The sequence below is a fragment of the Catharus ustulatus genome, chromosome 9, assembly GCF_009819885.2.
Source record: "Catharus ustulatus isolate bCatUst1 chromosome 9, bCatUst1.pri.v2, whole genome shotgun sequence".
Taxonomy (NCBI): Eukaryota; Metazoa; Chordata; class Aves; order Passeriformes; family Turdidae; genus Catharus; species Catharus ustulatus.
The window spans coordinates 6152489-6175452 of record NC_046229.1 but is presented as its reverse complement, the minus strand read 5'-3'; the positions used below and the strand labels follow the sequence as shown (position 1 = coordinate 6175452).

Sequence of the window (22964 nt, the reverse complement as noted above, 5' to 3'; positions counted from 1 at the left end):
CGCCTCTGCCCTCAGTCAAGATGGCGGCCGCCAGCGCCCCGGCGCGCGGGATGGCGGGAGGTGCCTGTGGGACAGGGAGGGAGAGCGGGAAGCACTGGCCTTTTCAACATTACACGTCAATTAATCGCGTTTTGTTTTTTAAATGCATCGTCTTCTTAGCGAATACAGACGTGTTAAGAGAAAGCAAAAGCGCGGTTTGGCAGCACTGCTATGGGGTCCACTCTCAGGGCCTGTGGGGGACCCCTCAAAGTCTTTTAACTAATGCAGCACAACAGATCTGCTAGCCCAGAACTAAACTACATTCCAGATTGCTTTTCAGCTTCTCTGCAGCTGAACGGGACGATCAGTGAAGATCCTGGATGGCTCCTGGGTGGCCTGTTTGTCTCTGCTCTGGAGGTAGGCAGGTAACTCCGGGCTGGGATGAAGGTGTTGAGTGTCTGCTCTGACCAGGTATCCTGTGCACAGTCAGGTGTTGTTCTTGTCTGCCCAGCAGAACACCCAGCCCAGGACGGTAACAAAAGTTTGTCTTCAGAGCTGGCAAAAGTTTCATTTCACAGAGCCAGGCTTAATTCCTTTTTATACTGCTGCATAGAGAAGTACAGTGGGTGATACAAGTGACGTGACACTCTGAATGCCCCATTATAAGTGTTAGAAGTCAGTCTCTCACCACAGGTTAAAAATTAAAAATGCAAATCTCACCCTTTTATTGAGTCATTGACAGTTTGTAACAACAACAAAAACAACAATCAAAAAATAATCTAAAATACAAAAAAAAATCAGAAACAGTGAAGAACTGGAACAGCCTCCTCCCTTCCCACCCCTCCTGCTAACACTGCAATACAAACTTAAGTCTGTCTGATTAAATTGGCTTAATCTTGAAGTGGAGTCCAATAAGACTGAAGACGAGACACTTAAGGTCCTGGACCAGGTAGTAGAACACTCTCAAGCCTTCTGGATCTCTGCAGTGCACAACAGAAGGAAGAAAGGGGGAAAGAAAAAAAATTAATACTGATGCACTTAGAGAACAGGTTACAGAACTAATGTATTAAAAAAACCAAAAGCGTATATGGGCCTTTTTAGATGTCATCCTAGACATTTGTTTCATTCTACACTGATTGATTAAATACTCTGTACTCCAACTGTGAATATTTTAAGTCTTTAAATAATAAGCATTTTTTATCATGAAAGCAAGTATCAACAGCACTTAGGATTTTACCCTCCCTCTCAACAGTCAGTCTTTACCACTTAGGTGAAATACAGATATATTGTACCAAAGGAATTGGTACAAACAGGCCAACGGCAGCTCAGACTAAACAGGGTTCCTATAGCAAGGTCTGCTCTCAGTGAGTTTGAGAACACAGCCTGTAATGCCACAGTCTGAAGGCATTTGGCACATTGTGCTGCAACACAGAGCACTGGTGCCCCCAGGAGCTGATTCATACTTTGAAACAATATAAAATAATGTACCAAATAATCAGGAAGCTCTAACAGATTGGTAAACAGAAACAAGGGCAGCATAAGAAGCAGAGTACGTACTTGGACTGATTTACATCAATGAGGGAACCGATTTTTGACGTGGTAAAGGAGATGTGCTCGTCACCAATTACTATCTCGAGCTCCTGAAAAATAAAAGGTTATAGAAACTCACTGCTTCATGGTAGCAGTTACAGAAATACTTCAGTACTGTTTTTATGGTTTTTATTACAAATTTTTGTAACAAAGATATCAAATGCAGCAGGTCTGTGGATTGTATTAGCATCCACAAGTACACTGCCACTGAGGCACTACTCAGGTTTTAAAACATTATTTGTTTCCCTTTCGGCTGGAAGCAATACTGGCTTGAAGAAAAACTTTTGTTATGCTTCCAAGGAGCCAACATATGAAAATTAAAGAGCAATTAGAAGAGACGCTGCGCACCCTACCTGTCGGCCCACCCTGTCAGGAGGAGGCCACAGAGCATCATCTTCCTTTGTGATTTCACTGTCGTCGATTATTCTCTTCAGCTCCTCCATCACACTCTTGTGCACGTAAGCCTGGACACAACATTCCGGCAGAGAAATAAATACAAGCCTGCCCACGAGGAAGGCCCACCCCGAACCCTGCCCAGTCCCTCTTGCTGGCCCCTCGCCCTCAGCCGCGCTGCCCTCACCTCTTTCCGGATCATCACATCGTTCTTGTAGTTGCTGTTGTTGGCGTAGCGCAGCTTCCCTGTGGGGAGAGGCCGGGCATTAAACCACGCCGGGGCTACCCGCGGCCCGCCAGCCCCACCTCCAGCAGCACGGCCACCTCCCCCGGGCCCCCGCCCCGCTCTCACCGTCCGGCCGGAATTCGAACTCGAGGAACTCGTGTCCGAACTTCCCCTTGTGCCCCACGTAGTAGCGCAGGTAAAAGTCGCTCGCCATGGCCGCGCCGCCGCCCCGCAATGTACGTCATGAATGGCACCGGCGCGCGCCTTCCGGGCGCTCGGAGCGCAGCGGCGGCGGGCGCGGGCGCCCCCTGGCGGGCGGCGGTGGGTGAGGGCTGTGCGTGAGGGGGGAGCTCGGGCCCGGCCCCTCGGCGGGGTTGCACCGGCACCGGGCCGGGACACGGCCGGGACATGGCAGGGACACAGCCGGGACACAGCGGGACACGGGCTAAAGCCACATGGGGACAGCCCCTAGCGACACCACACGGTATCAGGCGAGGGGCCGCCGCGCCTCCGCTGCTCCCACGGATGAGAGTTCCAGGCTCTCAGCGGGCTCCGTGAGGGAGCAGTTATTCACTTGTTACTAACAATAGAGGTCTAGTGATATTTAGTCATACCAATGGAAGATGTTATTTTGTGTACGTGGCCATTCGTGATGAGCACTGATGACTGCATTCAGTGCTACTACAAGAACTTGATTCACACCTTGTTATGCTGCACTCCTCCCAAATTAGAAAGGGCCCACCAGAACCATCCAATTTATATTTTGAAGAAATGTCCCACACGGGGATCAAACCCACAACGTTGTCGTTATCAGCGCAGTTCTCTGTCCACTAGGCTATTCCAGAAGTGAGGCTGGACCTTGATCAGGTGAGTTAATCCCAGAGGCATTTACTGATCTCCTTTTGCACAGAGGGAGCAAGCACTGTGCATTTATGATTTTGAGCAAAATGCACTGCAAGTGGACAAGTTTCTGTCTTCTGAAGCAGTTTGGTGCCTCACTGGGACTGGTGTGTTGAGATCCCTCATCACTGGTGGCCTGAAGTTTGAGGGTAAAGGGACTGGGGGGTAAATCCTGCACTTTTCTGCTTTGGGAACTGCTAAAAGCAGATAGGCAGAGACACATCCTTTTGTAAAATATGCCCTTCTGGAAGAAAAATTCAGAAACAGGGTATCTTGTCATTAAACGGGATGCTTTTTATTGAGGACACAGAAGGGGAGGCTGGTTTGCACTGTGGTGTTGGAAATGGGTTTGCAGTGATGAATGTGATTTCATTTAGATGGTGCTGTCTCACATCCCACTGCAAGGCTAATGGAGCTCTCTCTGCTTTCCTTGGACTTACAGCAAGGTGAAGTCAGGCAATATTTACTCTTACTCGCTGTTTTTCACATCTTTGTGCTTGAATATTCTCAGTTGCATTCCACATTTTTTAGAAATGTCCATTCTATAAAATGTGTAAAAGTTGTCCCTTCAGTAGAAGAGTCCTACTGATACATAAATAGACAACCTGTTGCTTTATAATATCTGCAGGTACTGCAAAGAAATTAAAACATAACCTTAAAAAATATAACATTTGTATTCATACAAGATTGAAGGATTTTTGGCAGAATTATTGCCCTGCTTATTTTGTGAGCTTGGTTGTCCAGTCTAAAAGTTACTGTCTGGTTTGTCCCCAAGATTGGAGGTTTGACTTTGGTTTGGGGATTTTTTAATGAGAATAATTCCACTGTAATTGTCTAAATTGTTTATAAGCCTTTTGAGGAATATCAGTGCTTAATGTAAATTTATTTAAATTCTGTATTGGAAGGAAGAGCAAACTGGAGTAGGAGTTATCCCAAGAACCTGCATTGTAATTCCTTCTGGAGGTGTCAACTGTCTTTGAGTTCTCTATATTAATTCTAATATATTTTATGAAACTATACTATATGTGAGACAAAAATGTTGAGGTTTTTTGCTGTGTGTATATTATTTTTTTTGTCTAAGTGAAATAAATGTTATCTTTGATGGTGATACAATGGGTAAGGAATTGCTGCCAGTGTTGTTTGGGTTATCTTGACACATTTACAATCCCAAACCAGCTCTACTTGAACGCATTGGCTCAAGTATGTGTTTGTGAGAGGCACAAATGTGTGCACTGTAGTTCTTTGCATTCTGCTTAAAAGCATGTATAAACAGTGGTTGTTTTGCCTCTGAAGGAAATAGCTCTATAAACACACATTTTTAGCATTATTTTACATGATAAAAGAGCTGTAATGTAACAATGTGCATATGGAATCTTGTACTGGTACTGGTTTCTAAGGGGTTTGGGGTAGGAGGTTTTTTTGTTTGTTTTTGAAGAAGAGCAGAACTTACATGATTTTCTCCTCTGACCTATGGGGAGCAGGTACCTGTGGGACTTGAAAAAATGGGAGAAATCAGATATACATGTTCTGAATATTTCTATTTATCTGTTTTTTTCTCATCTCAATAAAAAAACAGATGGCTTGAATGAATCAACCTACTTTGGATCCATAATTTAACTTAGTTTTAGGATTGCAAGATTTGTGATTGTTTCTGGAAATACTTGTATTTCTGCTATTTTTTTCTCTTCACTAGAAATGTTGAATGCTTTGGAGAACTGGGTGACAGAATTTTTTTCACAGATTGCAAATAAATCAGTTTTTTTTTTCTGATATTTTTCCATGTCTGCAACTTGTGAAACCATGTTCCAAACAGAATTTTCTACAACTCTTTCTCCTTGTATCTGCAGAAGCTTTAACTATTACTGATTGCCCTATCAAAGAAATGAAAGTTAAAAAATCTGAAAAGTTAAAAAATCCCTAAAATACTTCTTTAAAATGTGTTCCATAGCATTTAATGTGTTCCATGGTGTGGATCTTGACTTTGCATATAGATCCTTGTTCTGCCTGTGTTACTTCCTTTGTTGCTGGGGAGAGAATTTTGTTCTGGTTTTGAAGAATGTTAATTCCTTTGCCTCTGCATTGTGTGAGATAATGAGCATCCAAATCCAGCTGAGTCAGCAGTGTGTTGTGGCTGCTGAGAGACAAACTGGGGGTGCTGTGTTAAACCTGAGCTTTGTGTTTTAATGCACTATTTACAAGAGTTTGTATTTTGAAATTGCTGTAGGGATGAGTTTCATCTACTTGGTTAAAAATACACCCCTGTAAGAAGGAACATTTACAGTTTTGGTGCCAAGTAAAACAACCTTATCACTCTGAGGTGAGGCTTTCCCCACAGGGCTGTGCTGCTGTGGCTGGTTATTGACTGAAAGACTCTGTTTGCTCACAAGGCAGTTCTCACTGGTGATCACTTAGTAAACAAAAATGGGCTGTATTGACTTCTGTATTGGAAGAACCAAATCCTAGCACAGACTCCTGTGTAAATGAGTGGCAGAAAAGGAGAAAGATTTGTGGAAATTAATAGAAAGCAGGACTGCAAGGGTCTGTCATTGTTGCCACGTTCATCCTCCTGCCCTCAGACAACATCAGCTCTCCCATGTGAATATTTGTGTGAGTTTTAAGGAAACTTTTTGGTTTTGATTGATTTTGATTGCCTGCTTTTTCTACAGATCGTTTTTGTGTCAAATGCAAGTTTATAATGTAATTGAGTTTCTCATTTAAAAAGTCAGCCCCCATCTCAGTCTGCTGGGTTTGACAGGGCTGGAAGTTGGGGTGCAGTGATGGATGGGAGCTGAGAACTGTCTGGGGTCCAGTACTGATGAATCCAACTCTTTAGTTTATTGCCACAAATAATATAAGAAAACAAATATTACTTATTTGAATGGTTTATTTATTTTTCATGATTGAACTTACACAAAATAGGATTTGCTCTTATTTAAAAATAGATGTGTGTTAATTCTGACTTCAGAATTTCACAGAGATAGTTATGAGGGATGACATGGGGGAGCTTGTCTCCAGTGGTTGCTTCTGAGGAAGAACTTGCACATTTAGACTGAAATTAGCCTTTGTGAATTGTCCTCTAAGTAGTTCCCCAAGAGGTACATAAGACAGAGGTATTTTATGGCACTGCATGTTTCAGGCTCTTCATTTGACATTAGCCAGGTGCTGGATTCCAGTCAGGTATTTCTGTGTAAACTGATTGTATTTAAACAAATCTGCCAAACTCTTTCAAGGTTTCCCTGGGGGCAGGGAGTGAGCACAGGTATTTATTTAGAGTTCAGCCCATGACCTTCCTGTAGATGTGGATTGTGTCTCTATAAATGTGGAAATGGGCAAAGGAGTGTTGGACATTTTACTCCTTGATTGGAAGGACATGCTGGTTGTGCTGAGCTGCTCCAGAAGATACTTCAGACAAGGGCTACAAAGAAACTTCTCTTTGCTTCCATGTGGCTTTGCTTTATCTTCAATAAACACTGTCCTATTTTTTTTCTTTTATTTGAAATGCTTTACCAAGTTTGTTTGTTTGTTTTTTGTTTTTAAATCCAAGCTCTGACAGAGCCTTCTGTCACACCAGAATTTCACAAGCTTTACAGAGGTGAGAGACCGGGGGCAATGCTTTTATAACAGAAACTTTAAGATTTTACCTTTAGGCATGCTTATGCTGCTCTAAGTGGGCCTCATGGTCTCTGTTACACTTTGACAAAAAGTTAAATGGAATTGTATTTATTTCCAACATTTTTAGCTGTGTACTTTTTAAGTGGTTTTGCATTTCATTTTTCTTTCTCATGCTTATCATCATCTCTGAAACACTCACTCTTCAATGTATTTGATTCTAATATTTGAATTTTTCTTTTCCCTTATTCTATAAAGAGAGAAACTGGTGTAGTAGGTCAGGAAATCCAAGCATAAGGTTTCATTAGCAAAAAAGAGAAGTACCTCAGGCATGTTTGCCTTGTCACAGCCTGCTTGTCCCCTGCATGCATCAGACTCTCCAGTCTTCAGAGTCATTTGAAAACTCTGTCAGGAAAAATACACTGCTTTCCTTTTACATAGATAATTGTGCCCTCCAGCAGGCTTTGATCTGGTGGATGCAGGAGTCACATCCCTTTCCTATGCAATCCTTATTTTTTAAAACCTTGTACAATTCTGAGGCATCCCAAGTGAGAAGCAAACCCTCAGCTTCCAAGAGAGGCCTTGCAGATAGACTTCATGCACAGGTGATGTGCTGAATTCATTCAGGGTTGCCATGGCAACCCTCTTTTTTTTCTTTATCTAGAAAAAATTGTTTTATCAGTAAATGTACCTTTCCCCAATGCCCCCTGGCTTCTGTTCAGGGCTCTCATGGCTCTTAGAAGCAATAGATGGGCAGGTCCTGAAATTAGCAGTGTCACAGATCCTCACTAATTAGTGTTGCTCACTAATGCTCTTTATTCCTCAGCTCTGAGTAAAGCAGCATTTAGTGTCTCCACTTCTCCTCTGGGGTTTTTGGCAGAAAATTGCCCCTTCCATACTGCATGAAGCCACACCATCTCAGATTCTGGGTTTTCAGCATCATTATTATTTTACAGCCAGGAGATACAATTCTCAGTCTTCATGTTCTCCTGTCCTTCTCCCCTGATCTCAGAGAGTTCTTGGTCATCTTTTTCAAGATTCTGCTTTGCTGTGGATAATGGCTCTCCTAGGAGCCATCAGGTTGGTTCTGTTCCATGTTCATATCACTGGCAGTTTTTCAGTGATTTAAAAGTAAAAAATAAGAGAATGGAAACAACCAAGATGAAAAGGATGATACTGGCTCTAATACACTAATCTCCTTCCAGAAGCCAGGGAGTTATTTCTCAAAATAAAGTGATTTGTCTCTCTCAAGGAATTATTCCTGATTTCCAGTCAGTCAGGATTAGTGTGACTGTGAGTCCATCCTGTCAAACCATGGGATGGTGCACAAGCAGTTCCTTATTGACAGCACTTTAACAGAGAGCTGGATGCCAGCTCCAGGAATTAATGTATATATTTTTATATATTTCCACACAGGCAAATGCACTTGCATATGGTTTTTTCTGTGCCAAATAAAAGGCCTTGCCCACAGATGGCTCTTGGGATTAAAAGGATTGGAAATAATTACACATTTTTATTTTCAATGAATAAACTTATTTTGCCATTATCTCAGGCAGCAGCATCCATCTGTTGTACATTACTTGGGCATTGCTTCCACAAGAGAAATATTACAGGTAAAATTATGTTTAGACTGTCATTACATTAATTATGTCATTATCATTCATTTACATTATGTTTTTATTTCATGGTGTTTCTAAAACATTTTGTGCAGAGAATCCAGTATATTATCTAGAATTGTCACAGAAAAAGTTAATTTCAGATAATGTATTTTGTGCTTCTGATTCTTTGAGAATAGCATACAAAATTATGTCAGTGATCTGTGTGTAATCTTGGTGTTGCTATACTAGACAAAATATTCCATTAACATAAATCACCTTTAATAATCTTCACTGTGCAGGTCATGAGCTGATACTTGTGTATGGACATAAAATTCCAGCCTAAATATCCACTCCTATTCCAGCCCCTGCCTGTGGGGTCTTTGCTCCTCATTTTAGGGCCATGTCACAGATCCCTGATGGTACCTACAGAATCTGCTCCTGCCTTGGATTTGGGGAAGATGTGCACAGTTTCCTCTCTGTGGTGGCACAAACCTCTGATTTAGGAAGAACAAAAGAGCTTAAATCACATCACCCACTCACTTTGCATCCTGCAGTGGAATGAGAAAGGTCAGGCAGTAACTTTTGTTCAAAAAGAAGACTTCAGTAGAACGGATTTGGTTTATTTAATAGTAAAGAAAAGGTCATGGATTTTGTTCTTTTATCCTTACATAAATTGATTTTTTAAAGTTGAAGTTGGTTTATCAGCATTTGTGTTCTATTGCATTGTTATTTCAGTACTGGAGAAAAGGTCATCTTCTTGCTGGGTGTCTGATATTCCATGGTCCATTAAAACTGCATTATTTCTGCTGAAGCTGAATTTCTTTTCTTGCATTTTTTTTCTCTCTTTATTTCTCCCCGCTAACTTCACTTGTCCCAAGTGAACTCAGCTGCAGCTGGGTAGTTTGTGCTGCAGTCTGGTCTATCACAGGTGCCTGCACAGGATTGTGTCTCTTATTTGGGTTATAGAAACATGAATGTCTTGCCTGTGCTAGCCTGATATGCCATTTAGGTTCATATGGATTTTTTTCAGGTTTTGTTCACTATTCAGCAGCTTGAAGAGATACCCACTGTAGTATTTTTTTTAGGGAAGTGAATTGCATTCTGTCTCAGAATGAAATGTCAGTAGAAGACAGTGACTGAGTTTTTTGCATAGAGTAAGAAAGAAAAATTAAAATATTAAAAAATATGGAGGTCTGATGGGAAATTTATTATGTGACTCTTCTGCTAAGGAAATTGTATTTTCTTTACAGCCAGCTCATCACTGACTTGTTTGCCTTACTTCAGTTCTACTCCAGCAGTCTTTGAGATGGTGAGAGAAAAACTAAAAAAGATTTAATGTGCTTATCAAATCAGAGGTGTTAAGCCAAATGAGTGTCAGTGGGGAAGGCTTAATTTTGGCTTAATTTTAGGGTAGTGGTAGAAAAGAAAGTAATCACCTTTTTCTTCCTGTGTTGTCACAGTAGTGTAAAGAAGGGGCTGGTGGAGTTGCCTTTTTATCAGAAATTACTGTGCAGTTCTTTGCTCCTCTTGTTGAATGTAGTGAATGCCAGCACAGTAATTATATGTGAACACAATTTTCAAACTGCCAAATATTTTTGCTTTATACCAAGTGCTGGTACTAATGATCAGGTGCCAAAGGCTGACATGAATTCACATCTAAAAAGTTATCCTCTGTATTTTTTCTTTATAGTTGTTCTGTTTCTTGTCAGCAGCACCTGTGTGTATGCACTTGGAGGTTAAAATTCCTCCTTAGAGGATTGTCAAATCCTCTGAATAAGTCTCAGCTGGGGCCATGGCCCTCCCACAGTTCCAGCCCAGCTGCTCGTTGTTTCTTTCTAACTGTCATTGCTCTCAGATCATTCCCATGTTCCTTCCTTAGCAGTTCATCTCACCCTGTCTGGAGGCAAACTTTATACTTAGATCAGAATTTACTTTATAAAAATGTTGGTGGATAAGAGGAGATACTGGAGGCCTGCTGCTGCACAGGGGTAAGTAGGCAAAACTGATGCTGCATAAGATCAGTGTCCCTAGAGTCTCAAAAATGCAGTAGTTAATACTTTATGAATATAATTTCACATCTTGCTGGAGATTCATTTGGTCTGATGACATAAATATTCTGATAGCACTGTGTTGATTTTTCTCAAATGAGGGAATGGTAATCAAAATAATGTATGGCTGTGGGCTCCTGATCTGCAGGAGCACCTGAAGGTTATTCCTCTTTGGCCTTGTTCTTGTTATGAAGGTAGAGTGTGCTCTAAAAGGGAGACATTAAATCAAAGCTCACTGTGTTCTGGAGCCCTCATAGCACTAACAGCTATTGACACTACAAATTATGTTATCTTCATTAGGGCTTTTGCCTTGAAGTGACTCATTGAAATTAAAAGGCTTTTGTATACCTGCTCATTAGAAGGTGCTGCTCCAGTATTTAGGATTAAATGGAACCCTTTGTAGCCTGTAGGTCACACAGATGGCACACAGGTCCCTGAGGGAAGAGGGGGATAATTCTGTATCACATTAATACATAAGTACAAATGCTGATGTGTGTTTGTGTTTTGGCCAAGGTGTGAGCAGGTATTTGATGTTGTGCTGTTTGTGCTCCCCAAAGAAAGCTCCAGTTTGCTCTCCTGGCCCACCCCTGCCCTGTGCAGTTCTGGGGGGTGGATTTGCCAAACACCCACCTGCTCTGTAAGGTGAGAACTCCCAACAGAGTCACATCTCTGATGTGACACTGGATGATTGGGTCAGGAAGCAGAGATCTGCACACAGCCATTGGTGTTACTGCAATGCTTTGCTGGGCAGTCACATTTAAATCACCACCAGTGCAGAGCTGCTCTGTGTGCTCACTGTGCAGGGACAGGGACTTTGTAAGCACAGTCCTGTGCACAAGACTTACTGAATTAATGACATCTAGGGGCAGTTTAGTGGCCTTAGTCCATCCTTCTGTGGATTGACCAGGCTTGTCTGCAGGGTCTGGAGCAGTGTGGCAAAATGCCAGCTGCTATGAAGGGGGTACATTTTGAATGAAATGAAGAAGTATTGCAGATGCACATGGGGGAGCCTTGTTTCATTTTCTGCAAAGCAGGGGAACACCTGGTTTGGCCCACCACGGGAACTACAGCTCCTGTTCAGCTGGGTTTTCCTGAGCAATTTGTCCCATATATCCTGTTGCTATGGGAAACCATAACTGCAGCTAATTCCTGGCATAGTGTAGCTGAAAGTCCAGAGTAATGTGTTACAAACAACACATCATCATCATATGGTCCTGTCACAGCTCCTCAATTAATTTATCTAGGCCTGCAGATGGCCCATGTCTTTGGTTGTGTATAAATCAGGCTTGGGGTGCATCCCTATCTCTGTCTATTTGTGTTACTTAGAGTCTATTCTAGGCCAGTGATTATACTTTGAATATCAGACATTCTCTAGTTTAATCATTTTGGTACTGTACATACTCATGGGATCATAGAATGGTTTGGGTTGGAACAGACCTCTAAGATCATCCAGCTCCAACCTCCTGCCATGGGCAGGGACACCTTCCTCTAGGCCAGGATATTCCTGCTTGGCCTTGAACACTTCCAGGGATGGAGAAGCTACAACCTCTTTATGCAGCAAATATTGCAGCTCTATGAGTTTCTGTAAACTGACAGCATGACTGAAGAAAGTACCAAAATGTTCTGTATTTGGTGGTTGTGCATGTAAGTTGCAATGAGTAAAGCATCACTGCTTCTCTGTGTTCTGGGCAGAGCCACAGACAAAGCAAAGGAACAACTGTAACTGTCCTGGGGGGTTGTGAGCCTAGCCCTTGTTTTGGGCTCAGTCTGCAGGAGACAAAGTAGGTTTTTATGATTAGAGTCTGTATGGATAGTTCTTAAATCACCTTAAAAAAAAAAAAGGGAAGAAACAAGGATAGATGTAGTTTGGAGAGTTCATGCCTCACCACACTGGGGTGGAGCTTGTGTCAGCTGAACTCCAAAAGGGCAAAAAAGGTTTAAATTTGGTGTTTCCTGAAAAGACCTCTATAGCAGGAGATTCTGTTAACCTCACCTGCTCCTCTGCAGGCTGCCAGCCACTGATGTGGTTGAGAAAGTTTTTATTATTAATTCTTTATGACTTCTATTGCCACTGATGTCTTTAGCATCAAAGTAATATGAAGTCAGTTAATGAGGTAATGCTTTTGAATGTGACACCCATTTCAGATACTGCTAAAAATAATGCCAATTTCCAATAATTTTGAGTCAGCTTTTCATTGCAGGAAGTGTAGAAGTCAACTTTAGCCTTTGTAAGAAAATTTCTGTCAATGAAACTTAGACCTAAATATTATCTTTAATATCTTGTTTATCTTTTAAACATAATTTCAAGGTGTTCTCTGCTTAGAACTTATTTAGGTCTGTGTCTTATTAGTAAAATATGTAGATTCAGGGATTTTTCTTGAATGTTTGGTTGTACGGCTTTCCATCATCTTTTATGTGTAATGGCTTGAATTAAATGAATGTATGTGCTTTTAGCTGAGCCCCAGTGGGGGAATATATGCATGAAAATAAATTACTGCAGTTGGAACTAATTAACTCCTTGATTGGCAGCCTCAGCAGATAAAGTCCTGAATAGGGTAATGTGGAATGTCTTTGCTATTTGGCCTCAGTTGTACCTGGCCAAGAACTGTAGGTAAAACCTCTTCTCTTCTACCTGAGGCAAGGGCTGAAGAATTGAACTGATGTGAAGACAAAATTATCAGTCCAGCCTTCTGTAATCGTGTGTGCACCATCCTTGGAGCCAGGCGGGGGCCTATCAAACTATCAGGGAGATTTGCTTGTTACGCTGACACAACTTCAGCTCCCTGCTAAGGCACTGCCTTATCACCCTGACAAGATTACAGTGATTCCTTGAAAGTGTGGGGAACTGAGCAGGCAGCTGTGCCTAATCCCTTAAGAAAATGTTCTCCCACTGAGGTCCATGGAGAGATTTGAATGCTGCAAATCATTTGAAAAAGAGTATAATTTTTTAAAGCATGGTAATTCTCATTCTGCTTGCTGATGCAGAGGTGCAGATACAGGTTAGTATTACTGCCCTCCTGGAAAAGCTAAGAACTCTGTCTGGACTGGTGCTCCTTGGCTTCTTCTGGAAGCTGGGATGAGAAATCCACATTGAGCACCCTGAGGCATACAGCCCACCTTCTGGGGACACTCTGGGAAGTGGTCTATTGTGAAGCTGATTGGTTGTGTCCTGGTCTCTGGTGCTGTGATAACAAAAACTGTAAGTTCATCTTTATCTGTAAAATTGGACTCTCAGATTTGTGGCTTGGCTGGGATGTTGGTGCTCAAAGCCATACAAGTAAAACAAGGTGGCTCAGTTCATTCCCTGGGGTGTAATGAGCCTGGCAAACTTTTGGCCATTTGGCCACCAAAGCCTTTCTGTCACTCTCATTCTCAGGAGAGGAGAGGAAAGAAAACACAACAAAAGGGTCATGGCTGGTGATAAGGATAGGGAGAGATCCCTCCACCAGCCACAGGGAAAACTGACTTGACTTGGGGAATTTAAATAAGAGTAGGATAATGAGAAACAAACCAAATCTTAAAATGCCTCCTCCCCCACTGGGTTTAACTTTGCTTCTGATTTTCTCTGTCTCCTCCTCCTCCAGTAGATTATTTACTGAGATGTGTGGCTCTGTATTTTTTACTCCTGTATCTAGGGATGACCAGTATCCCATTTCTTCACCACACCGGGGCAGGTGAGGCTTCAGGTTCACCCTTTGTGTGCAGGGGTTGGGCCAGCCCCGTCCCTGGCACAGCCTGGGGCTCTGGCTCACCCCAGACTCATCACATTTCAGCCCATGAAATGACACAATCCTGGCCAGGCTGTGCTCACCTTTGGAGTGATCCCCTGCAGGTTGCTGCAGGACACGCAGCTGCAAAGCTGCAGCCCCAGGTTTTGTCATCAAGACAAGCCTTAACAACCCCCAGAGTACAACTGAACAGCTCTGCTAAGTCCGCAGCTGGGATGTAGCAGTGCCTTCATCATCCCGTGTGCCATTTCAGGACACAGAGCCCCAAGAGCTGCGGAGGGAGTGTGTGGGTGTGGATGTTTTGTTAATTAGCACTTGGAGCTGGCCACCGAGCACCCAGCGTGTTAATGTGCAAATGGACTGTAGCTTGAACCGAAGAGTGGCTGCTCTTTCCCATATCTAAATTCACTGTTGCTTTTTTCTTGTTGAATCCTTCCAGTATTGATGCTGTGCATTCAGGAGACAGCTGGAACTGGCAGCACTCTATAAATGCCTGCACTGGAGCAGTCAAAGAACTCACAACAGCCCATGGCTGTAGGCTCCTGCTTCAAGGCAAGGATGTAAATTAGGAAGCTAGATTTAAAAGTGCATCCCAAAGTTAAAGGGCTGGTTTGATGGAGAACAATCAGTGTAAATGAGCACACATGTTCCTGCAGAAGGCACAAAGGTGACTGAGTTCCATGTGTTACATAAACACTGAGGGACACAGAGGAATTCCTGTAGGCCACTGAGCATCTTCATGGGAGTAGGCAGAAAGTGTTAGTGTGGATTAGCTCAGACTGTACCTTTACTATGTGTAAGAAGTGAAGAAAAAAAATATAATTTCATTGCTAATACAGCATAAATAATTTAAAAAGGGAGTTGTTTTGGGAGGCATACGTTAATGCCCAGGTAGGTTTGGGACTCTCTTATGGTGCTCTTTCACTTTTCTTTTGTGCTGTTCTTGCTGTTTATATCTGGAGAGAATTTTGTTGCTGTTTCACTTTTTCTATTTGTTACGGTATTACTTTGCTAAAAAACTGAAAGAGAAGACTGTTTTGAAGTAAGAAAAAGCTATTTTCAGTTAGATAGAAAATGAAACCACTGATATTTACCAGTACATCAGTCCATATTAGTTTGGTAATAACTCTTTGTGCCTGAAAAGTTTTACCTGCTTGGCTGCTTCCTTTGGGACCAAGAATTGTCTGAAAGAGGATTTCAGTAAATGCACTGCTTCCAAGGGCTTTGGACAACCCGTGATGGGGAAAGGTTTCATTGTGTTGTATTATCCAGGATTTCATTTTTTCAAGAGAAAGGGAGGAGAGAGTAAAATAACAGTGTGTTTAATTCTGAGTCACTTATGTGTCCAGCCAAAACTTTTGTCATACTTCCCGTACAGTGAACCTTTTTCCAGCTTTATTTCCTTGGGAGGGACAACTAAAGAAGTTGAGCCTGCCTCTTGAGATTCCAAGAACAGCAGTATTTCTGTCCTTTCTTCAAGATGGCATAAATGTGGCTCTAAGGAGTTTGGCAGCTTCTGTAGGTGTTTTACTAAAAGCTCAAAGAAGAAACTTTGCAATTAGTTGTTGAATAGTCCAGCATGTAATAGTTCAGGTTAAAAACTCCACCAGTTGTGTTGTGGGCACCATTCAGTTCTGGCACATTTTCTCACACTGGGTAAGGATTGGTGTACAGCTGGTGCTGGTTTTCATGTGATTTCCAGGTGACCAAAACCACCATGGCAGAAAAAGACAATTCAGAACAAAGTGCTCTGTTGTGGAATATGTATCCCACTCTGGATTTGGGCAATTAGGAGTTAGGAAACTCAGACCAAAATATGATACAGTCCCCTTTCACACACCACAAAGTAACTAGAGTTCAGTAATCCCAGATAAAAAAATTTAATCTTTCTATAGAAACAGTGCACTGTTTTACAAACGTGTTCATTTGGTTTCCAGTACAGCAAGTGTTACACAGAGCCCCCCCGCCCCTCCCTGGGCCTTTTGTCCGGAAGGTAAGAACTGAAACACAAAAGGCACCAAGCAAGAACTTACTCTAACAGAACTTCAGTATGACAAGACAGAGCAGAAATGATTACAATGTTAAATATCACCCTACCAGTCTGAACCATTATTTAAAATAATTAATTTCTTAAAAAACAAATTTGGTGTTTGACTTCTCAGTAGTTATAAATCTGTAAAGGTTGAAATCAGCACTGCACATTGAGTTCATTTACAATGGTTTGAAAAAAACCTGCAGACTTTTACACGTGGTTTGTACAGGTTTGTTTGTGTGTTCTTAAAAAAGTATCAAAACTGTAGAATTTTCATATATATTTACATTCGTCTGTTAGTTACAGTGTTATCACATACAGCCTTTCTCAGATTTTCTTCATGCACACAGTGCATGGATTTGTAGAAAGAGAGCTTCATACCTTAAAACAATAATGGGATATCTCACTCATTTTGTCACTGCCTTAAAATCTAAAATTTGGAAGGATGCTTGATTACTTCTGTATTGTCTATGCAGGCCATGAGGCATTTGAGAGTATGTGTTATGTCTGTAATGCATACCAGGGCTTTACACACCTTCTTCCTTCTCTTAGTCAAGAATCAGCTTCCAGCTCACATTACTCTGTAAATTTATTATAAAAGAAAGGAAGATAAAAGGAAAAAAAAAAATCCCAAACCTACTCAGCCTGAGTTTCTTCTACTCACTCAAATACACAAGCTTGGACTGACATAAAAACACGAGGAAGATTTCTGTTAGGATTAGGTACAGTTCAGGGAGGTACCAGTCCATTATGCAGTGGGAGGTAAGTGTATTCACTTCCCACAGAATTCCCAGGAAATCCTATAGAACGAGATGAGAAAACCAAGTGTTTTTCCTGCCAGGTGCAGGATGACCCAGCCAAAGACACTGGAAAGGCTGGGAGTGTTTAACCTGCTCTGGCCTCCTTGCCCAGTGCTCTGTGACACCTGCCATGGAACAGCCAGTTCCATGGGCAGGACTTTGAAAGAGTTCTGTGCGTGCCACAGCAGCTCCTAAAATTAGATTTTTTTAAATCATTATGAGCAGGGGACAAGGTCATGGAGGGATGGAAGTGACTTTTGTTATCATGTTATTTTCCTGATGAACCAGGGAGTGCTCACTTGGGAGTGTGGACATATATGGCTAAATCTTTGTTTCTGTTAATTCTGAGCTGATTTAAGAGGTGCAAGATTCCCAGAGTGGAAAAGCATTTAGATTTACAGTAATTTCACTATTATAAGCCACACTGATTATAAGCTGCACTTCCAGGTGACAGCAACTTTTCGTTCTTTGTCCATACATAAGCTGCACCTGATTATAAACTGCATGTTACAATACAGGGTGTGATAAAAGGTATCTGTTCTATCACCATCTGTTGAGGGTGGGGGCAGTGATCCTTATCTCCATGGGAGATATTCTGCTGATGGGCCATCCATTGAAACCAGGCAGGGCATTGTTCTTTATCTTTTCACAACCCATCCTTCCTCCAGCCAGTCATTTTCTGCTCATGGCCATTGAGTCCCACTGTGGCACTGATAAAATTACTGCATCCCATTGGGAGTTGCTCCAGCCAGGGGGAAGGGCCCAACATTTCTTACCAAGATAAAAACAGAGATTTTGGGACACTGGTCTCCAGAGGAAAACCGGATTTCTCCACATCACCACTGGAGCCCCGGAGGGAAACTGCACCTTGTACAGGAGCACTGCTCCAACTGAGCCACATCTGTCACTGCAGGAGGATGCAGCCACCATGGAATGGGACTGCTGCCAACACCCTGCCTGACGGGTGTCAGGTTGTACTCTGACTTTGTCAGGGTTTGGGGTTTGTTTCTTTGTAGTACTGTATTTCTATTTTAGTTTCCCTAGTAAAGAACTGTTATTCCTAATTCCCATATCTTTGCCTGAAAGCCCCTTGATTCCAAAATTATAATTTGGAGGGAGGGGGTTTACATTCTCCATTTCAAAGAGAAGCTCCTGCCTCTTATCAGACACCTGTCCTCCAAACTAAAACAGCAACTTTTTGTTCTTTGTCCATATATAAGCCACACCTGATTATAAGCCGCACTTCCGGGTTCAGACCAAAATTTTAGTCAAAATGGTGCGGCTTATAATCGTGAAATTACTGTAGTACATTTAGAAACAAACAAACAAAAACCAAATCAGATTTGTACCAAGCTGTAAAAAAGCAATAATACAACACAAAAACCCTGGGTGCTGCAGGAGTTTCTCCTGACTGAAATGCTGGAGGCAATGGCTCTCCAGTTAAATGCACTGCATGGATTCTTCATGGACAGACTGGAAAATGCAAAAGCAGCCCTTAAGAGCCAGGATGGAAGTCAGGAGCAATTTGTTATGGAGTGCTTCACTGGTCAGCCATCTTACACAGTGTCTTTAGATTTCAAAACTTCTCAAACATCCTGTAAAAATTCAATTATCCCTAATTTTCATAAATGTAGGCTAGTAGTTTTAAAATATATGTATATATTTTTATATATATGTATATATTTATATGCCTATATATCTATCTAGTCCAGATAGATATATACACAGATAATCTATGCACAGCAAGCCAAACATACAAAAAATAAATACTCTCACCCCTCTACTATATTTACAGAACAGATCTTATAATTCATATTTTGTTAATAAATATTTCTAAACTGCCTGTACAGAATTTATTTTACTTATGTTGATGGATAGCCACAAAGCATATTCAACATATTTACAAAATATCTATAAATATAGTCTTAAAATAAAGCAATAGCTACTGAACCTTCAGCCTGGCTGGTTATGTACATTGAGTTAGTAGCTCAGCTGTTGCTTATTCACTATCACAAATGGGTAGTGCAACAAGTTAAAATGTGTATAAAAGATTATACATACGAAACTCTCACATCCTTTGGATGTTTGCAGTTCATTATAACTTTGTGGTTACCCTTCTGCAACATAAATAACGATCAAAAAGAAGAAGCAGGTTCTGTGATCCAAAGCAGATTTGTTCAGTGTTCAGATGATGGCAGCAGCATCTTCATCCTCACGGCAACCCATCATCTTCTAAGCTTAATGCTACACGCTGGGGAGGGAAGAAACACACTTTTGTCAACTGTGCTACTGGTGCTCACTTCTATTTCTTGTTAGAACTCTCATGGCTGTCCCTCCTGTATTGGTGACAAGCCTATTGTAGTAGGGACTTTTTTCCTTCCCAAATGAGGTCACTCACTCAAGTGTTAATAAAGAGGTGTGGGGAAGATTCCTGCCCATGGATGTTGGATAAAATTGCTTGTAAGGGATGGCACTTTCTCCAGTGTGATCTTGTGAGGGACCTTTAGATGATAGAGGACATTATCCACACACCTGCCTGCCTACAGGAGCTCTATTGCCTTCACTCATTGCTCTGCATCTTGCTGCTCTCTTCTGAAAATACAGTGCACTTAAACCTGCCAGTGCTCCTCTCCCCAGGGATGCTGCTCTGACAGAGGATCCTTTTCTTTAACTTCTTACAGAACCTCACTCCTCCTTGTGAGGAATGGGACTTTTCTTCATACTGTTACTATAGAGAAAATATTCTCCCTGGTTTGTAGCAAAATTCAGTTTATCCTTAGAATAGTTTGGACACTTGGTAGCAACCTAAGCACAGATATAATGGAATCCAGTAGAGGATGAGTAATCACCTGTCCCATTCTGACACAGCTCTTGAGGGAACTTTACATTTGTCAGATTGGTACCTTGGTTAGGACAATTATTCTTCTTTTGAGCAGAGTATTTGCTCCAGAGCACTAAATTCTAAGACAACTGATGGACTGCCAGAAGTTTAGGTTTCTGCTTAATCAGTGATACTAAAGAAGTTCTGTTTTTGTCATTATTTGGCAAATAAGCAACACTAATCCAAATTCTGTACTGGAAAACTCTCAACAGAATTAATGTTGTCCATCAGCATCTCCTCAGGTACTTACTGCTGGGTACACGTGTCCAATTTGGGCAGTTCGCCCAATGTGGATTTCATCTTCATCTTCCTCTTCTGTTGTCTTCCTGTAAACTGGATTATCAAAATTCATGCTTTTAGTATTCTTCCGTTTCCAGTTTCTCCAGATGAGGTATCCCCCCATGCACAGCAAGCCAATGACCACTGAGGAGAGGGGAGAGAAAAGGCTGTTAGGCAGGCATGGATCTGCTGGCAGCTTCCCATGCTGGCAGCCTCCTCAGAACATTTTCTCAAAGCTGGGCTACTTTTCCCCAGTTCAGCAGTTCCTGTGCTCTTTCCCACCCCACCCCTGAAAACTGGAAAAGTGTATTTACTGTGGTAATACAATATTTTGGAATTGCATTTTGGTGTGATCTCCTTCAAAGGTTAAATCCCATGTGCTTACCCACAGGAATGACAATTCCAATCACAGCTGCTGTTACAGTTGAACCGAAGCCTTCATCATCGTTTGCATCTGTAATTACAGAAGTGTTCTGATCATTTAACTAATTTGCTGCTTTTAAAGAATGTTTCCTGCTACTACCTGTGCTATCCTGCCCATCAGAAAGCTTTTGCACTTGAAGAATTTACAAGAAGTTTAATAATAAAATCATTCTGACTACACTGAGCAGCACACAGAGATCTAGGCTGAGCTGAGCTTCTCCTGAGGAACAAGGTCCCTGCAGTGCTGCTGCCAGGCCAGGGGACAGGGACACACTCTGTCCAGGGCTGTCAGAGAAGCTCTGACCAGAAATGGGTGACTGTGCTTGGGCCTCCCATTTTCAAGCACAAAAAAGGGGGCCAGTTTTAAAAACCTGACATTTAATGGAAATGCCATGCACGGATCAGGGGATGGTGAATTGCTGTTCTAAAAATCCACAGCACAACACCTTCTAGTACTGACACAATTAATGACTTATGGAGCTGTCAGAAAAAGAAGGTACTTCAAAGCCATCTGCACAGCTTCTCTGTTTAATTTTTTGCTTTTTCATTATTTACAGCTAAGCAGTTAGTGAAAGCCATCTATCTCTCATTGCTGAAGCCTGCCCCAGCATGCAAGAATGGTCCCAAAACTCAATAGTGTACTTATAAGAGAAAAAAGCAATTACAGGAAAATATAATTTAAAAAAAATCAATATAACCTTTGCAGTTCTATACTTCAAAATGTTTGCCCTGAGCTCTCATATAGGGTATCAGTAGAGAAAATTTACTTTTGCTAAAATATCAGGAGTTGCAAGAGGAGGAACTAACTGTACTTTTGATACACCAACATTTCCCTGTGGCAGGCTGTTCCATTACATAGTTATTTACTTAATAACACACCAGATTATTTCCAAAGTGGACAAGAAAAGCACCTTGTTTCCATAGCTTATTAAAAAAGGTAATTATTGCATTTGGAAGAAACTTGCACAAAGAGAACTGAATGCATTTTAGCCATTAGACTGTGCTTTCCCCATGCAGCACAGTTCTGTAGACAGGGGTGGTGTATTGCTGCTTTCCAGATGTAATGGAAACAGTGAAACATTTGGGGGAAAGTAGCATTTCACTGTTTTTAAACATACATGGCTGTTTGAGGTCTTGCAGAGCAAAATCTTCTCTCTGGACTAGAATTTTTATTTTATTTTTTTGAACAGCAGTTCAGCCTTTCTGTTTTGCCTTGGCAGCAGGACCTGGAGGGATTGCCTGTTAGCTCTGAGATGGAGGCTGGTGCTCCATTGAGGAGAGCCTATTAGTGCTCTCCACTGGGATGCTCTTCTGATAAATAATGCAAAACTTCAAACTTGTGTCATGATGAGGCCACATTAACATGCCAAGCACGGTCACACAAACCAGAGCAGCTTGTCTTGGGCTGCAATGATTCCACACGTCCAGCAGCACTAAAGATGCACAGGGGGAATTTTTCACTCAGAACTTGTGCTGGATCACTTTAATAATTAAACAATTAAAATAGGTGAAGCACCTGCAGAATCTTCCATTCTACTGTCTGCAGCACTGAAGCTGGCATGAGCCAGTACTGGGTACAAGGCAAGGGCTGATGTGAACTCTCAGGGCTGTTCATGTGCCTTGGATAAAAGCTGATACAAATTCCTTGACATGGCAAGTGACTGGAATGACAGCAGCCATCTTAACCCAGAGAGAAGAGCTGGTGTCTCCTGCTGTGCACCAGGGTGTGCCTGCACCTGATCCCTCTGCAACTCAGACTTTAGGGCAGGTCTCCCACCAGGGCAGGAGGAGTTGGGACACAGAAGAAGGAAAGGAATCTCATTCACTTACAGTGCTGTGATAAATTGCTGTTTCCAGTGGTCATCTCAGAATCTATCAGGATGGACGTGGTGGAAGGTAAATGAAGACTTGGGGTGGTGATTGTAGCTTCTGGTACAGCTTTGGGGACGACTTCAGTGGTGTCATTGGCACTGCCAGGGACAGTGGCGATGGTCGTGGTGCCATCGGTGCGGGACACTGTGCTGGTGGAAACCACTTCAGGAGGTGCAGTGGTTGGAAGATCTGAAAACCAAGAGCAACAATGAAATTTGGTTAAAGCAAGTACATCAAACAAGTCACAAAAGGTGATATAAATCTGGGAAGAACTGTTATGTTTAATGAAGAGAGGCAGAAATCAAATTCCAATTCTATTTCCCAGGTACTATTGACAGTTCTCTGCCTAAAGCTACAGAAATGATTTTCTGACATCAAGTTTGATTAATTAATACTAATAAAAAAAGCATTCTGTATTGAAGATAGCTAAGAAGTTCACAGACTTGGGGGTTTCTGAGAACCTCCTAAGATTCTGAATTTGTACCAGGAACTCAGTGAATGTTAGGAAAAACTACAATGAAGCCACTTGTCTCTTCAGGATATTATCAACACCCACTGTGGCCTCTCCAGGTCTGGTATCTATCTACAGATAGATATCTATATATC

At 41.9% G+C, this 22964-nt stretch overlaps 2 protein-coding genes across 4 annotated transcripts in view; both read right to left on the bottom strand.

Moving 5' to 3' along the window:
- Nucleotides 1-673: 673 nt before the first annotated feature.
- MAGOH (mago homolog, exon junction complex subunit) lies at nucleotides 674-2448 on the bottom strand. The gene is made up of 5 exons (XM_033067477.1): nucleotides 2315-2448; nucleotides 2150-2208; nucleotides 1923-2033; nucleotides 1537-1619; nucleotides 674-959 (listed from the first exon to the last, which is right to left on the bottom strand). The coding sequence occupies exons 1-5, from the start codon at nucleotides 2400-2402 to the stop codon at nucleotides 860-862; spliced, it is 441 nt and encodes a 146-aa protein (XP_032923368.1). The 5' UTR covers nucleotides 2403-2448; the 3' UTR covers nucleotides 674-859.
- A 15718-nt stretch (nucleotides 2449-18166) lies between these two features.
- Nucleotides 18167-22964, bottom strand: part of LRP8 (LDL receptor related protein 8) — a 169056-nt gene continuing 164258 nt past the window's right edge. For all 3 annotated transcript variants that reach the window (XM_033067244.1, XM_033067245.1, XM_033067246.1), the window contains 4 exons: nucleotides 22317-22547; nucleotides 20449-20517; nucleotides 20035-20207; nucleotides 18167-19154 (listed from right to left, as the gene is read on the bottom strand). In XM_033067244.1, coding sequence (XP_032923135.1) covers nucleotides 19116-19154; nucleotides 20035-20207; nucleotides 20449-20517; nucleotides 22317-22547 — 512 coding nt within the window. In that variant the 3' untranslated portion in view covers nucleotides 18167-19115. The remainder of the gene's footprint in view (nucleotides 19155-20034; nucleotides 20208-20448; nucleotides 20518-22316; nucleotides 22548-22964) is intronic.